Source organism: Trematomus bernacchii, unplaced genomic scaffold, assembly GCF_902827165.1.
Source record: "Trematomus bernacchii unplaced genomic scaffold, fTreBer1.1, whole genome shotgun sequence".
In the NCBI taxonomy this organism is placed as follows: Eukaryota; Metazoa; Chordata; class Actinopteri; order Perciformes; family Nototheniidae; genus Trematomus; species Trematomus bernacchii.
The window spans coordinates 18,059,303-18,073,091 of NW_022988050.1; the positions used below are offsets into that span (position 1 = coordinate 18,059,303).

General features: G+C 40.6%; 1 protein-coding gene across 1 annotated transcript; it reads right to left on the minus strand.

The window, feature by feature from the left end:
• Window positions 1-256: 256 nt before the first annotated feature.
• Window positions 257-13,326, minus strand: trub1 (TruB pseudouridine (psi) synthase family member 1). The gene is made up of 8 exons (XM_034119298.1): window positions 13,153-13,326; window positions 12,963-13,061; window positions 10,241-10,296; window positions 7,619-7,700; window positions 7,406-7,478; window positions 3,955-4,094; window positions 3,787-3,843; window positions 257-1,861 (listed from the first exon to the last, which is right to left on the minus strand). Exons 1-8 carry the CDS (start codon window positions 13,283-13,285, stop codon window positions 1,716-1,718), a joined length of 786 nt encoding a protein of 261 aa, XP_033975189.1. The 5' UTR covers window positions 13,286-13,326; the 3' UTR covers window positions 257-1,715.
• Between the last annotated feature and the right edge of the window lie 463 nt (window positions 13,327-13,789).

Sequence of the window (13,789 nt, forward strand, 5' to 3'; positions counted from 1 at the left end):
AGTTTTGGGGGCCTCAGACGTTCCCCTGCGTCAATAAGAGTGATGCTTCAACCTCTATTGTAAATCATGTTAGAAATGTTGGTATTTCTAAATCAAAGAATTTAACAAAGAAGAATGTTTTCACTTTACATTTGAATTTAATCTGCATGTGCTGAAACAAATAATAATTCTACATTCAGTATGATCACACCACTCCAGATGTGGCACTTACAGATGGGATGTTAGAAACAAAACTGGACAAACCGTGAAAAAATGGTTTGGAGCAACAGAAATAGTTTTTATTTGCATGACAATTAACTCAAGTGTCTTCTCCAGTAGTGCTACAGAAGAGGTAACGGGTGCTTTACTAAAGGTTCCTTTTCATAACTGAACATCCCATCAGATCAAAAATATAAATCAAGTTAAATAAAGTTTTGCTGATCTTAGAATATCCCAAAATACTGTGGCTGCAAGAAGAAACTCTGTTAGTAAAGGGAATAGACAATAAGCTAATATTTTAAATCTGTTCAGCATAAATCAGAAATCCTCCAGTGTGAAAGGACTTTCTCCATTTCTTTACACGGTTAGCCTGTTTTACATTGGACAACACATTTTAAACTGTGGTGTGTCAAGCAATCTTCCCTAACAGTATGTTGATTCTTTTGTTCCTGTGAACATGTTTTAAATGATGGAATGTATGTATACTATGATTCCATCATGCAGCTTCATAATACAAGGAGGGAAATAAACAAGTGAGAGAAGGAAGCTAAAATGTAAATAGGGTGTCATTCAGAGACAAAAAGGATTATATTGAGAGGAGTTACACTGGGTTATTCCTCTCTGAGTCCATTGAGTTCCAAAACAACTGGTTATGAAGTTTGTCTCAATTTGTCATTTGCTGAACACCTTAAGTAGTCTGTATTTATACAGTACTTTGTAGTATTTACAGTCACTCAGTCAGCATTCACACGTTCTCAGGTAGAGGCTTCCTGCGAGGTGCCACCTGCTCCCCAGGAGAGATCAACATCACTTGCCCATTATCGGCCGTGGCATCAGGCTCCGTTTGTGGTTCAGATTGGCAGACGACCCTGCTGAGTGACAGACACCACATAAGTGTTTCTTTAAGTAAAACACCCACAGGTTTAACGGAATGTTCTCTTCACTGGGAAGCTGAGCAGGTGAGTCTTGACTTTGGGCCTGTGCCCAATGTCATTTCAATCGTTTCCAATGAGGAGAGTGGGTATGACGCCAAAATATTTTCGGTACGTTTCAGAAGAAAGCTGGTGACATCACAGTAGAAGCTTGTTTTAGGCTGTGTCTTTGAGACATTACAAAGACCAAAAGGCCCATTTATTTGAGCAGATGGTCTGAGAAGACCCTGGATGTTGCTGCCAGTGAGTGTTGTGCTTCTGTCGCCTTGCTCTGCGGCTGTCAGACTGAGCGCTGAAGCTCCTTCATTCCAAATATGAGAGCAAGAATCTTCTCGTGGAAGTACATGGTAAAAAAACATTTTAAACAAATATATTGTGGCACAAACCCGTTATAAAATCCAACGGGTCGATGCTAGTCCGTCATACAACAGCGGTGATGAGTTGTCCAGATACAGTTGTGAAATTAACAATTTAAAATAAACGCTGTGATTTGTTTTGGTATGGAACGCCAGGAGTAGGCTCTCCTTATTGTCCGGCCATGCTGCTTTTTGACAGAAGATGCTCCATGTGGCCACAGGCTCCTGCTCAGCTGAGGGCCTCGGGGCAGGGCTGCAGGGCCCTCAGGATGTGCTCCAGACTCCACTGCTCCTCCTGCAGGGCGTGCTCCTCCAGGGTGAACTGGCCCTGCTTGGTCCGGGTTAGCTCCTTCACATGAGCACATGACGACAGAGCTGCAGCACACAGGGACACAGGTGTTAGCAGGGCTGGTTTCTGATTGATTAGTCAACTACATCACATCAGTCCAGTTCTGAAGTCTTTACACTGGCTTCCTGTGTGTCAAAGAATTGATTTCAAAATATTGCTGCTGGTTTATAAAGCATTGAATTACATGACATGTCACTTGTTAGACGCTTTTATCCAAAGCGACTTACATACTCAATACTGTGGACAATCCCCACAGGAGCAATTTGGGGTGAAGTGTCTCAGGGACACAACGACATGCTGACTGCAGTGGGGTTTGAACCTGTGCGTCCCTGATCCGAACACCAACACTCTATCCACTGCGCCACACGCCTCCCTATGGCGAATGGTTTAGGCCCAAAATACATTTCTGACCTACTGCTAAATGATGAACCATCCAGAACTCTCAGGTCTTCTGGTCAGCTTTCTGTCCCCAGAGTCAGAACTAAACCTGGAGAAGTTCAGTTATGATGCTCCAAATATCTGGAACAAACTACCATGCCGCTTTCACAACAGCGTTTTTCCCTTTCTAGCTCCGAGCTAGAGCTTTTCTGGTTCAGCTCCGGTTTCCCTTTTCTGCTCCCGCTCTGTTCACACCACTCAGAGCCGGGATGGTGCTGCGTCATGACGTCACCGTTTACATCGCTGATTTGCTCCCCAACGGCGCTCACAACAACAACAACGGGGGACTGCGTCGGGTCGATGATCGTGTTGCTTTTAATCATACGAAGCCAGATTAAATTAAATAACGACTTCTCCAACCTTATACTTTTCTCCAGAGTGCCGTGGTTCATTGTTTATTAATGTGTTTCAGCGGCATTTACCGACCGCTGCAGTGGCTGCTCTTCCACGGGAGTTTATTCTCCCTTTAGCTCCGGGTTAGCTCACACGGCTCTAAAGTATTCACTGTCTGACTGTCACACAAGCAGCTGATACATATCCCCAGTTCCCCTTAAGTGAATGTGTGTCAGTCTGAATTGACGCTGTTTGGCATCACAACGCTGTTATGAAAGTTTCTCTGGTATAACATGGGTGATGTTAGCATAGCAACCGAAGCTAAACTGACTACTTGCTAAGCCGTTTTATACAGGCCCATTTTACCGGCGTATTTTTCATTATGATTCTACTTGTGATAGTCGGACATGACAACCTGTACAGCCCATGTATTGATTCCATCCGATAGCTGCTATAATAACAAACAAAACGTCTGCCTGCTCTCCACAATGATCAATAACAGCGAACGGATGGTCAAAGTAAGGTACAAATAAACAGAATCACACGAAGCCTGGTTAGTGTTGCCTGACTTTATAAAGTGTGTTTTTTTTTTATAAGTGTGGTTGCCTTCTAGTCACTTTGCTCAGCGCTACTGCTTGTAGGCAGGCATGACGAGACTCTTCAGTCGACCCATGTTCAGGAGAGGTGGGTTTAGTTTCCTGCACGCCTCGACGTAAGAGAGACGTAAGCGCCGCCGCCTCTTAGCTCCGAAGCTCTTGCTTCTAGACCGACAATTTTTTGGAGCTGGAAACGAACTGGATTCCGGAGCTAAGAGGCGGCGCCGCTGCGGTGTGAACAGGAAAAAACGGTACTTTTCAGGCTCCAGCTCCGAGCCTGCGCTGAAAACGCGTTGGTGTGAAAGGGGCAACAGAAACCTGCAGGTCCGATGCGACTTTTACTACTTTTAAATCCAGGCTGAAGACTTTTCTATTTGCCGCTGCTTTTAATTGAAATATTCCTATCTTACACTGCACTGTAAATTGTATTCATGTATATTTTTTTAATGTTTATTTTATTATCTTGACTGTTTAAATGCCATTTTCTTAATGTCTTTCATTTTTGTAAAGCACTTTGAATTGCCTTGTGTTGAAAGGTGCTATATAAATCAACTTGCCTTGAGGAGTAAATGATTGAATCTCACCTTTTCCCAGGTCATCCACCAAACTTCTGACATAAAATCCACCACCGCACTCAATATCTGTTAGAGAAACAACATGTGGGAAATAAAAAAGGGAAAAAGAAGGAAATGACATTAGATAGCAGAAAGTCATAAGTCAGTATTGCGGAGATGAAGAGAGCGTGTGCTGACCCAGGGTGAAGAGCGGGGGGGTGAACTCCTGCAGGGTCAGGTTGTACACGGTGACAGCCCGCGCTGGTTTGGCCTCCACCTTGTGGCCCTTCATCAGCAGGGCAGACAGGCGCTGGCCGTCCCTCTTCAGTGCAGAGTAGCTGGGATGACAGAAATGTATAAATCACATCATGCTGAAGGGATGAGCAGCAATTAGAACATATCAAATACACATTTTAAAATCCTTCAACTAGTATACGAAGCTCTGAATGGTCTAGCATCCTTTTATGTCCTCTATCGGTTATACCCCTGATCAAACCCTAAGGTCCTCTGCAGCAGGCTTTTCAAATATTCCCAAAATTCCCCCCAAAAAACACCTAACCTGAAACTATACGAGGGTGAAAGAGCTGGAAACGTACTTTGATCAATTAAACGATCTGTATTTATTTATACAGGCATTTGTTTTGCATTTATATTTCTAAATGCATAGTATTTCTTAATTGTGTCTTCTTTCTGTCTTGGAGTGAGTGAGTTATGTGTCCTTTCCTATATTTGATTGTTTTTAATCTTCTGCTTCCCATACTTTTGGGGAATGATGTTTGTATCATGTAAACGTGCTGCATGTGTGATCATGTGTTTTAGCCTCTGTCTTAAATTGAATGTGTTATTTTCTGTTGCAAAAAGTGCTGGACAAATAAAGCTTATGACTATTTACAGAGTTACATGTAGCTAAATGAAGGGATCCTGCTGGTGGCAGGAGGTATTCAGTTTCACAATACAAATCTAAAGTGTGACCTCTAGAGGTCACACTTTAGAGGTCACACAATGACTGAGCAAATCAGTCATTATTTAATTTAATCTGGCTTCTAATAGGTTCACATCTATTCTTCTGATGGTTTCATCTATTCTTAGAGACTAGGCAGAGTTCAAAACACTCATTACTCCTATCAAAATCTGAAATGATATTTCTGTGGAATCTTGAATATCTTTAGCAGCATTTTACACAGGAAATGAAGTCCTGTTTACATCAAAAAATAATAATAGGGCAATTTATTTGCATGCCGTATGTGAATTTAAATTAATGTAAAAATATACTTGCGTAAGTAAAGTAAATGTTGGCCGAGAGAGTTGTGCACTAGGTCGCCATAGTCAATAGGTGCGTCTTTGTTTTAGTACAACATTAATGTGTAAATATGTTTATGTCTTATCTATAAGACAGTAGTCCAGACTCTAGAGTACAGTCCCACTTTTTTTCTTACGGGGACAATAAAGTATATCATGACGTATTGCATATAAGGCTCTGCAGCAATGCAACATTTATTACATCTGCTTCACGTTCAGTTTTCTCCAGTGATAAGAAAACTCATGAAGGGTCTATGGTCTATAGCAGGGGTATTCAACTAAAATTCAACGAGGTCCAGTTAGAGAAAATCTCCCCATGCAAAGGTCCGGAACATCAAAATGTCTAAGTTGCTTTATGAATTAGTGTGATATATATTGAAGTAACTGTAGCTTTATCAACATCTGCATGTAATCAACAACTGACTGCCAATCAAATAAAGAAAGTACAATTCATAAACAACAATATTTATTGTCAATTAACATTGAACTATACAGATATACAGTAAATACTGTGGATATGTGTAATGTTCCTCTCGGGCTGCATTTAAAAATAAAATAGAGAAAATAAATAAAATAGCTTTTGAAAATGTGTGCATCTTAAAAGTGCTTAATTTGAGATCAATAAAATAAAGTGTAGCAGCAGCTTGCGTTTCCCTTTTTCTTTGTTAACCGTTTCACATCATGACTTAACAGTTTCCGCCGATTATAGAACAATATCAGTCTTTACACATCATAACAATTGAACAGTTTTAAAGTTTCTCTTTCTTTCCCTCTTATATTGCAGTCCCTCACTCACTTTTTATTAATTCAGTGCGAGAATTGAGCTTGAGCTTGTCCTGCCAGGAGTTTAGATCTGGGCTGAAATGGTGTCAGGGCCATTCTCATACACACATGCAGGTGCTCTTTGGTTAGCCTCGGTTAGCCTGCCCTGGAACCATATTTAGTTTTAATTTTGATCCTGGTGGACTGATCATATTTAGCTCTGAGACTGCTTATTTTTTGTGACCTCAGTTCTGACTTGAGAGGGAATGTTTGGTCAAACACTTTGTGTTTTGTCTCATAGTGGCGTTTTGGCACTTTTAATGAGCGCCACGGTCTCTGAACAAATGAGACACACTGGTTCTGTGCTCCCAGTGGGCAGGATGAACATGAATGAGTCCACTCAGGGTTAAAAGCTCTGTTCTCACTTTCCTCTTCTTGGAGAGCGCCATGTGTCATTATTTTCCTCTCCCTGTCTGCCGCTAACACGCATGTTCACTCTCCTCTCCGCTTCTCTCCCTGTATCGCTAATTATTCTCTTCACTCACTTTCCTCTCCGCTTCTCTCTGCCGCGCTCTCATCTCTTCTTCTATGTTTCTCTCCCTGTCGCTCACTCGTCTCTTTCGCCCCCTGTCGGCGGCGGTTAAAATAGAATCGCCCCGTCAAAATTGAAATCCCCTATTAATGTATTGATTATAGGTCCGGGTCCGTATAGGTCGGCGTCTGGGTCCGGATTCGGACCGCGGTCCGCCTGTTGCAGACCCCTGGTCTATAGTCTAGGGTCTACATTACTTTAGGAGCATGAATATGAAGGGTCTATGGTGGCTACATTACTTTAGCTGGTCAGCTTTCTGTCCCCAGAGTCAGAACTAAACCAGGAGAAGTTCAGTTATTATGCTCCAAATATCTGGAACAAACTAACAGAAACCTGCAGGTCCGACTTTTACTACTTTTAAATCCAGGCTGAAGACTTTTCTATTTGCCGCTGCTTTTAATTGATATACTCCTATCTTACACTGCACTGTAACTTGTATTTTTTTTTTATGTTTATTTTATTATCTTGACTGATTTGAAATGCCATTTTCTTAATGTCTTTCATTTTTGTAAAGCACTTTGAATTGCCTTGTGTTGAAAGGTGCTATATAAATAAACTTGCCTTGAGGAGTAAATGATTGAATCTCACCTTTTCCCAGGTCATCCACCAAAGGATGACCTGAATATGAAGGGTCTATGGTGGCTACATTACTTTAGGAGCATGAATATGAAGGGTCTATGGTGGCTACATTACTTTAGGAGCATGAATATGAAGGGTCTATGGTGGCTACATTACTTTAGGAGCATGAATATGAAGGGTCTATGGTGGCTACATTACTTTAGGAGCATGAATATGAAGGGTCTATGGTGGCTACATTACTTTAGGAGCATGAATATGAAGGGTCTATGGTGGCTACATTACTTTAGGAGCATGAATATGAACAGTGAAAGGCATTTCTTTCTGCTCATTAGATCAGCAGGTTGAACCCAGTTTACACTAACATGTACAAATGTAACTGCTGTGACTACATCTTCTCAGATAGGAGGCTTCACTCACAGTGGAGGAACTTGCATGATGTCACCAGTGAACGTTTTCAGTTTCTCCTCAACTTCCAACCTGGTTACGTGTTCTGTGGACAAAAATCTTATAAACATATTTCACTGTTTATATGAAAAGTGCAAAAAGGGGGGGGATAACAACCCAATAGACTGCTGAATTGGGATAACTGTTCCTTTTAAATTATTATACATAAATAAAATCAATATTTACCAAAGTCTTTCTCCAGCACCACACTGCCAGCGGCATCAAGAGTGTCTGTTGCTTTGCCCAGTTGCCCTACAGCAACATATTTCTGAAAAACAAACAGCGCACATCACTATTAAACATTTCATGCTACTCATTCTAAATACCTCATATTAGGTCAAACGGTAATGCACTAGTTAACCCAGTTTATCTTTACTTGGTATAATATACCTATAATATCTTTATATAAAATGATATGAATATCTGGTAGGGTTTAAATTACTTTTCACAGTAATAGTCAGAGGTGGGGACTCGAGTCACATGACTTGACTCGAGTCAGACTCGAGTCGCATATTTTTTGACTTGAGACTTGCTTGACTAACATTGATAAAAGACTTGACTTGGACTTGGTATTCATGACTTGAGACTTGACTTAAGCTTGAGACAGATGACTTGACTGTTTAAAATTAAATATTTGCGTTTGTTTTTGTAGTGAGATATTACGTTTAGTTTTTTCGAAAAATGTGATTGGGTGATTATAGCGCCGTGCGCGCAAACCTGGCAACCCACTAGACGGCAGGAGTGTCAGTTAACATGGCAGCGGCTAGCGTTACTCCAAAAATAGTCAAGTTTGGATTCAAGGGTTATGTTGTCGATGACGCTAATAAGAAGAGAACAGCGGTATGCAGGGTCTGCAGCATAAAGATCAGTGACACGACCACCACAACATCCAACTTCATTCGTCACTACAAAAAAACCCACAGAGAAAGGTGCGTGAATGTGTTGTGTTAGCTAGAAAGCTAACGTTAAGTTTAAGCTACGTTAGACTTGGTTTCAAATCGATTAAGCATTGCAAAGAGAAGACAAAACGGTAAATGAACACTAGAACCGCCAAGGGATTCATTTGGACTAACCCTGATACTGACGGGCTGTCAGGAGAGGGAGAGGGAGAGGGAGAGAGAGAGAGAGAGATGCCTCGTTTATTTCCCCTGTGTTATTATCAGAAGTTACTGTAAACTGTTGAATAATGTAGTTCATCTACTTTTAGTAGTTTGTTTAAATGTTTTAATTATGTTGTTTTTGTTTGTAGAAGTGCATCATTCCTTGATTTATTGTAAAATGAATCTGAACTTTTTGATCTGTTATGATGATAAACTGAAGCAATTTCTAAATTAACCCAATTAAGTGAGTTTTAAATCCTAGCTATATTGTCTGCAGTTCTAGGGTTAATATTAATCTAATATGATTGTCATCGGTCTAAATTAGATTTCAAATGATTAACTGTGTATGTAATGAAGATCATAGTGTGGGTTGATCCATTTTCATAACCACTGTCTTTTAACTGATTTAAATGCGGAAACTGGGCTTATTCATCAGAATTTCGTATGACTTGACTTGACTTGCTTGACCTGAGCAATGACTTGACTTGACTTGCTTGACTCTCACCACAGTGACTTGGGACTTGCTTGATACTTGTAGGTCAAGACTTGAGACTTGCTCATGACTTGCACATGTAGGACTTACTCCCACCTATGGTAATAGTAGAGTTTTTTTTCTAAAGTTATGAAATAAAACTAGGGATGCTCCGATCGATCGGTCACCGATCGAGATCTGCCGATACTCACTCTCTACCGATCGATCGGTGCTCTCTAAACATGCCGATCGCGAGGGCCGATCGCATGACGTAAAATACATGACACTTTTCTCTGTACGCGGCAAAACAAGCTCGCCAAAATGGCTTCACCGGTCTGGCATTATTTTAAGGTGTCCGAAAAAGACAGTAAAATAGCGGCATGCAACGTGTGTGTGAAGCAGAAATCCTGCAGCTCCACCCGCTGTGACGGAGCGGTGAGCGGAGCGAAACACACAAGAGTTAGACCTAACACACTTAGCTATTTTATCTACCTCTGGAACAAGCTAAACTAGTTATAAATATGTTTATTCTTCACTGTCGGCCTCACACATTACTGGATCAGCGAGCTGCATGAGACGATACTGACGGGCTGTCAGGAGAGGGAGAGAGGGGGAGAGAGGGGGAGAGAGAGAGGGAGAGAGAGGAAAAGAGAGCGCTTGCTAATTTCTCCCGTGGTATTATCCAAAGTGAATGTAAACTTGAATAATATACATAATTTGAATGTAATAATTAAGTTGATTGTTGTTTGTGGAAGCTCCAGTGAATGAGCCCCATTAACTGAGTTTTAAACATCACTTTAAATGGAAGATTTAAAGTGATGTTTAAATCTTCCATTTAGGCCCCGCCCACTCGATCGGATCGGCGATCGGTATCGGCAGATACTGATTCCGGCGATCGGCCCCAAAATTGGCGATCGGAGCATCCCTAAATAAAACCATGTTAAAAAATGTGGACTTTTCCTGACCATCATATCATACCGTTTTTCTTTGTGGTAACAGAATCATAATAAACTAAAAATGAAAAATCGTTGCTTAAAAGCAAGTATTATTCTAAAAACAATGTTGAGATCCACGAGCCTTATTGATTTTAGGGTAGAATAATAACAGAATCATCAAAATAGAAACACACAGTGTGTTTAAACTGAACGATTGCCCAGTGGTGTTATGAAGCTCTTCAAAGCATTGTTCAATTCATACATTGACTTGAAACATTTGCATAAGTGTAGGTGAACTCACCTTAGAGCCAGCCAACATCGTAGTGAGCATCTTTGTCCCGTTCCCAACCCCAACCACTGCAGGGGACAGAGACACAGTGTTCCACTACACCCACCCTGATGGTTGCACGCATTTTACAGCCTTACCAGTCATGGCTCTGGGAATATGTTACCTATTTTATTACATCCCAACCATGCTTTCAGAGGGGACTGGTACTGTCCAAATTCAGGAGGAGGAGCAACCAAATATAATCATCATTTTGTATTAATCTGCCACACGTTTGGCCTGTAAAAGCAACTACAAAGTCCATCCCAAGTTCAAAGTCTAAGATAATTTCTTCAAAATATATATATATGTTAGTATTTGAGTGTAGTACAGTCATGGACCAAAAACTACTTCTCTTCAAATTAAGAACTCTTTCCTTATTCCAAAACTAAGGTGTAGTCTAATTCCTGAAACCGACCCTTAGACATTGAATTGGGAAACATGAGATAGAGGACACAGAGTACATTACATTTATATTGTTATTATCATCAGAACAATATGACTTTGTTGATGGTATGCATCAGTTATGTTCAACGTATTCCTTTCCTCAAATTGCATAATATGCTTCACATGGTTGTTTAATCTTCTAACTTTTGTACCACCTTGTACACTGTACTTTGATATGGTCATGCCAATTGAGCTTCTCTGAATTTGAGTAGCTCATAGTCACAGATATTGATTGCAACAGTCCAGGCAATGAAAATAACAATTTAGAAGTCTTCATTTAGGTGGCATTCCTCTGATATATTCCTCTGTTTATTATCATATATATATATATATATATATATATATATATATATAGGTTCCACTATCAGAGGAATGCCACCTAAATGAAGACTTCTAAATTGTATATATATATATATATATATATATATTGGTTATTAAAGAGGAATGCCACCTAAATGAAGACTTCTAAATTGTTATATATATATATATATATATATATATATATATTAGGGCTGTCAGTCGATTAAAATATTTAATCGCATGATGTCCATAGTTAATCGCAAATTAATCGCACATTTTGTATCTGTATTTTTCAAGTTTTTAATACTCTTATCAACATATGAGTGGACAAATATGCATTATGCAAATGTTTGTTTATTATCATTGGAACAATGACAAATATTCTCCTGAATATTCTCAACACAACCACCTGGAACCTCTCTCTCTCTCTTACACTCTCTCCCAACCCTGTGTACTTCTTTGCACTGAGCCAGTTGCTCAAACAGACAAGCCTGTTTACAGTTGTCGGCGAAATGCCGCTCCTCTGTCTTCATAACAGTCAAAGCATGAGACTGAAGTTCCCACTGTGGGTCACAATAATGCGCTGTGATGTGCAGTCGACACGTTGGATGCGATCCGAATGATCTAACGCAGCCCCTCGTCCTCCACAATGTTAAGCTGTAGCCACCCATTTAGCTATCGCTGTTGTTGTCCAGGCGTCTCCCCGGCAAACTTAGAAGCGCAAGCGAGCGGCAGGAGCGGGGCTGTCGGCATCAGAATCAGCTGTGTGCTTGGCTTGCTGTTTAAAACACCTTTTTTTGTATCCATATCTCTCGCTAGAATCTCCCACCATCCAACTAATAACAACAACAACAACGTCAAGCCTTTGGGCTCTGAAACTACGGGGCGGGCCGAGGACAAATACACATGCGTTAATCGCACGTTAAAATAATTAGTGGCGTTAAAAAAAACGCGTTAACTTGACAGCCCTAATATATATATATATATATATATATATATATATATATATATATATATATATATATATATATATATATATATATATATATATATATATATATATATATATGCACTTGGAGAAATATAACAAAGTACATCAGTATTTCCTTCCATGTTGAGTGTAGGTGGAAATCTCTTGTGCTCCACTACAACCATGACTGTAACGGGCCGTCTCCACGGCAGCGTTAAAAAATCTTGAAACGCTTCTGCCCATTCACTTTGAATGGGGTGACGTCACTTTTTTTCGCTTTCGCCGAAATGCATTGTGGGCAGGCGAGCGGAGATTCTCAGGATTTTCAAGATCCAAAGTTGAACAATGTTCAACTTTTGAAGCTGAGGAGGAAGCGTCAGCCAATCAAATCCCGTGTACGCAAATCTGACAGTTCAAGCTCTAGCCAATCAAACGGCGTGTATGCTGGGAGAGACAGACCGCAGGTCATTTCCTCATATTCCAAAACATGGAGGAGAAATTAGCGGTAGCGAATCAATCACCCGGTGCTTTATGACCAGACCTACCGGGATATAAACCGGAGGAGCCAGGCATGGAGGGAGGTGGCAGAGACAGTGGTATGTTTTCGCCTGTTTTGGGGAGTTTATATCCAGTTTACTTCGGGCTTTTTGGCTTCATATGTCGCGGGCGGGAGATTCATGTGATTGGTTGATCGCAAAAAAATCCCCAAGCCTCAGATACGCCCACCTCCAAGACCGTAACGGGCCGTCTCCACGGCAGCGTTAAAAAAAATCTTGGAGGTGGGCGTATCTGAGGCTTATACACAATGCATTTCGGCGAAAGCGAAAAAAAGTGACGTCACCCCATTCAAAGTGAATGGGCAGAAGCGTTTCAAGATTTTTTAACGCTGCCGTGGAGACGGCCCGTAACACAACCAGAGGCAGAATGACAACAGTCACACGTGGAGCAACACTCTGTTATGTAAATGGGACGACCTCTTACCCAGAACCCCACACGCGTTGCTGTCCAGCGTTCCGCCGTGCCCCATCTTCAGGCTCTGCTTCTTCCTCTTCCGCGAGTTTGGGTTTTCGACACCAGCCTCTGGAAGACACATGAAAACAAACCGCTTCACTATCAGCTTCAACAGACACACAGTCCCTGTATTTCCAGATTCCCACCTCTGTGGAATTACCCCTGAGTAAAACTTCTTTGAGAGAGTTCAGCACGTTTGCTGAAGTCGGCCCTTGTTTTTTATATATCGCAAACAATCCATTTAAAGCCTGTAGTTTAGTTAAGGAACTATTGCTGCTGATGATTCTTGCCATGCTTGTTTTTTTTCTTCTTCATGACATGTGATACTCTTCTTCTTCTACGGTTTCTGGTTCAGTTACCAGCTGCGAACCGTTCGCCCCCTGCTGGTGCATCATTATTTCTTGTTTGGGCTCCAAGCCGAAACAGCGTTGTTGTTGTTTTTATCAGAGGTGGAAGAAGTACTCAGATTATTTACTTAAAAGTAAAAAAAGTATCAGCATAAAAAATACTTTAAGTACCAAAAGTAAAAAAAAAAAATGCATTATGCAAAATGAGCAATTTAAGTGAATAATATTATTTGTTGGTGTATTAATGTATTAGTAATGGTAGTTTAATTTATAATAATATATAATAATGTCTGTCGATTTGAATGTTATATTAATCAGCTACATCTGCAAAGTAACTATAACTAAATCCATTTGCCCACCAAATGTAGTGGAGTAAAAACATAAAGTAGCATAATGTGAAACATTGAAGTAAAGTACAGGTACCTCCGTTTTACCTCAGCACAGTAGGCC